The sequence below is a fragment of the Octopus bimaculoides genome, chromosome 6 (genome assembly GCF_001194135.2).
Source record: "Octopus bimaculoides isolate UCB-OBI-ISO-001 chromosome 6, ASM119413v2, whole genome shotgun sequence".
Taxonomy (NCBI): domain Eukaryota; kingdom Metazoa; phylum Mollusca; class Cephalopoda; order Octopoda; family Octopodidae; genus Octopus; species Octopus bimaculoides.
In genome coordinates this window covers 75,194,815-75,197,671 of record NC_068986.1, presented here as the reverse complement: position 1 = coordinate 75,197,671, position 2,857 = coordinate 75,194,815, and the positions used below count along the sequence as shown (strand labels likewise).

Here is a 2,857-nt window from a genome sequence, read left to right as displayed (position 1 = left end):
TATATATGTATATATATATATATATGCATACCTATTTTCCAAGATACACTTACATATATAAATTCACCATTTTTAAAATTAAAGACATATCCCACGGTACCATATAACGCCATCGTATCTATAACTATAATTAACCTTACACCCCCATGAATTTATATAACAAAGCTAAACATTAATTCATATGCTTCCATATCTCACCATTATGTAGACACCTCCTCACACGTGAATTTATCTGTACGCCCCCCACCCGCCCCGAGTGAAATATGAAACATAAATTTGACTTAAAATTCCTATTATGTATCCAAATAAATAACAGTTATTTATTTGCTTTTCTATACCATCAGATTGTGTATATATTTTGAAATGAGTGTCTATGTAGTATGAAAACTTCAATGTCGTATTTTGCATGGAAATATGAAATATACTTATTCGATACCCGTCGTTTGATTGAGGCCAAAGTGGGAACATTTTAAATTTAAATTAGTTGTTTATTTAAATATGCTATCAAATATGCTACGATAATATAACATATGTTCAGCTTAAATGCAACGAGTCGTTAAAAGAATGCGGATGTTATTAACTTTACCTATGTTTTCATTTTCATAAAATATTTTATATGAGTCGGTTTTAACTTGAGTAAATATTGGAATTTTAGGATGGTTTTCGGAGCGAAGGTTAAATAATTTTTTTTTTATATTGCTAAGCCAAAACCTATCTTAGAAATATTTGTGCACATATGCCCATAAGCATGTATACACACATATCCATACATACATGTATACACGTTTACATATGTATGCATAAGTGTGTGCGTGTATTAATCTATGAGTATACAATATTTATGAATACTTGTGTGTGTATATATATGCATCCCTTGTGAAAACATTAACTATAACTACACACACACACAAAAAAAAAACCACGCGCGAAAAATCTATACTGGGACTATTTAAAAAGAACAATAAGATATTTCGAAATATACAACAAGTTACTATTTCTATCTCTGTTCCCGACTTTTCTTTTCTCCATTGTTAAAAGAAGAAATAATGAAAAAGATCGTTTTTAACTTTTAAATGAATTTAGAATAACTAAATTTAAAATCACGAGTTATGTCATGCTGAAGAGTTCAGAAAGACAACGAAATAGTACTATCTACGGTTATAAGAAACTTTAACGACTACATGTCATGAAAAATAAGGGAATTACGTGAAAATATAAGCATGTTCTTTTCAACCATTGATAAAGATTTTTCAATATAAGAAAAATAAACGTAGATGCCATTTTCTTCCGTTATGTAACACGCCCTCCACTTTAGTAGCAATTCCCAGTAATTCCACTACGAACACACACACACACACACATACACACACGCGCACGCACACACACACACACATACACACACGCGCACGCACACACACACACACATACAAATATATACGAGGGTCGTCTGAAAAGTTTATAGGCTGACCAAGATGCTCTCATGGAATGAGACCAATTGACGTTTATTTTTCCACTGTCTCCGTCGCAGTCCACACATTTCTTCCATCGGTGTTGCGGTGCTTGGATCCCATTGTTGCAGAAGCTTTCATACTGTTGGTCAAAAAAATTATTCAACAGCAGATATGACGTTATCATCATTGCCATACTGCTTGCCGGCCATGTGTCTTTTTCATGTTGGGGACAGGTGATAGTCAGATGAAGCCGGGGGTGACCAACCAGTTCAAACCTACAGCCACGCACGAAAATAGGGAGTTGAGTGCTGGAGCATTGTCCTGATGAAAAAAGACCTATTTTGTCAGTTTTCCTTGGCGTTTGGTCTTGATAACCTTTTGTAACTTCCCCAGCAAGTTGACACAGTAATCTCTATTGATGGAGTGACCCTTTTGAAGATAGTTAACAAAAACAATGCCTTTTGCATTTCAAAAGACTGAGGCCATTACCTTCCTTACAGGTGAAATGACCTTAGCCTTCATTAATCTGGGTGGAATGTTTCCCTTGTATGTCTTGCCTCTTTGTCTCTGGTCCAAATTAATGAATCTAACACTCATCCTGGCTTAGGAAACGTTCAAAGTAGCTGGTTCAAACTAGCAGGTTCAGCTTCAAACAATATCAGATTTTGCTGTGTTGTGATCAGCCTTGTGCGCTCTTGATCAGGAGTCAGACAACGTGCCCCCCACTGAGCCGAAACCTTTGTCATACTAAGTTCATTGTGCAGAGTATTCTCAACCCTCTCACAGGATTTACTAATAGCACTGGCTATTTGAATTATAGACAATCGCCTGTCATCCACCAGCATGTGGTGAATACAATCAAGTATTTCCTCTGTGGTGGCAGTTGCACGATATCCAAATCTTAGGTCGTCATCAAGACTCTCCTTTCCCTTTTTAAAGTCAACTGCCCACTTTTGCACTGTTAATAAAGTTGGAGCGTTATCCTCGAATGCAACAACCATGGCAGTATGGATGTCGTTGGGGATAAACCATTTTCCCGCAGGTACTTGATAACACTGGAACGCAAAATTTTGTCAGTTTTCAAGAGAAGTTGCCACTAGTTATTTATAAGAAAAGTTGAAATTAATGCATGGAAGGTTTCACAGGTGTAGCGACACTCCTTGATAGTCAGCCTACGAACTTTTCAGCGTACCCTAGTGTGTGTCTATATATATATATGTGTGTGTGTATGTCTAGAGATGGGAACGATGATTTCCCTTCGCAAATACTGGTCGGACACAGACAGTGTGTCGTTAACCAGTTGAAGATGTCTTTCTGGGGCTATAAACAACAGTAGCGTCATCCCATATGGGTCAGCGACATTTAGATGGCAAATATACTTCAGAATATATATATATATATATATA

General features: G+C 36.4%; 1 protein-coding gene across 1 annotated transcript; it reads right to left on the bottom strand.

Moving 5' to 3' along the window:
• Positions 1–2,065: 2,065 nt before the first annotated feature.
• On the bottom strand, positions 2,066–2,452 carry LOC106881262 (uncharacterized). The gene has a single exon (XM_014931584.1). It carries the CDS (start codon positions 2,450–2,452, stop codon positions 2,066–2,068), a length of 387 nt encoding a protein of 128 aa, XP_014787070.1.
• Between the last annotated feature and the right edge of the window lie 405 nt (positions 2,453–2,857).

What these genes read in the sequence shown, in the direction of transcription:
- LOC106881262 (XM_014931584.1), bottom strand. Translation starts at nt 2,452, where the DNA reads ATGGTTGTTGCATTCGAGGATAACGCTCCAACTTTATTAACAGTGCAA.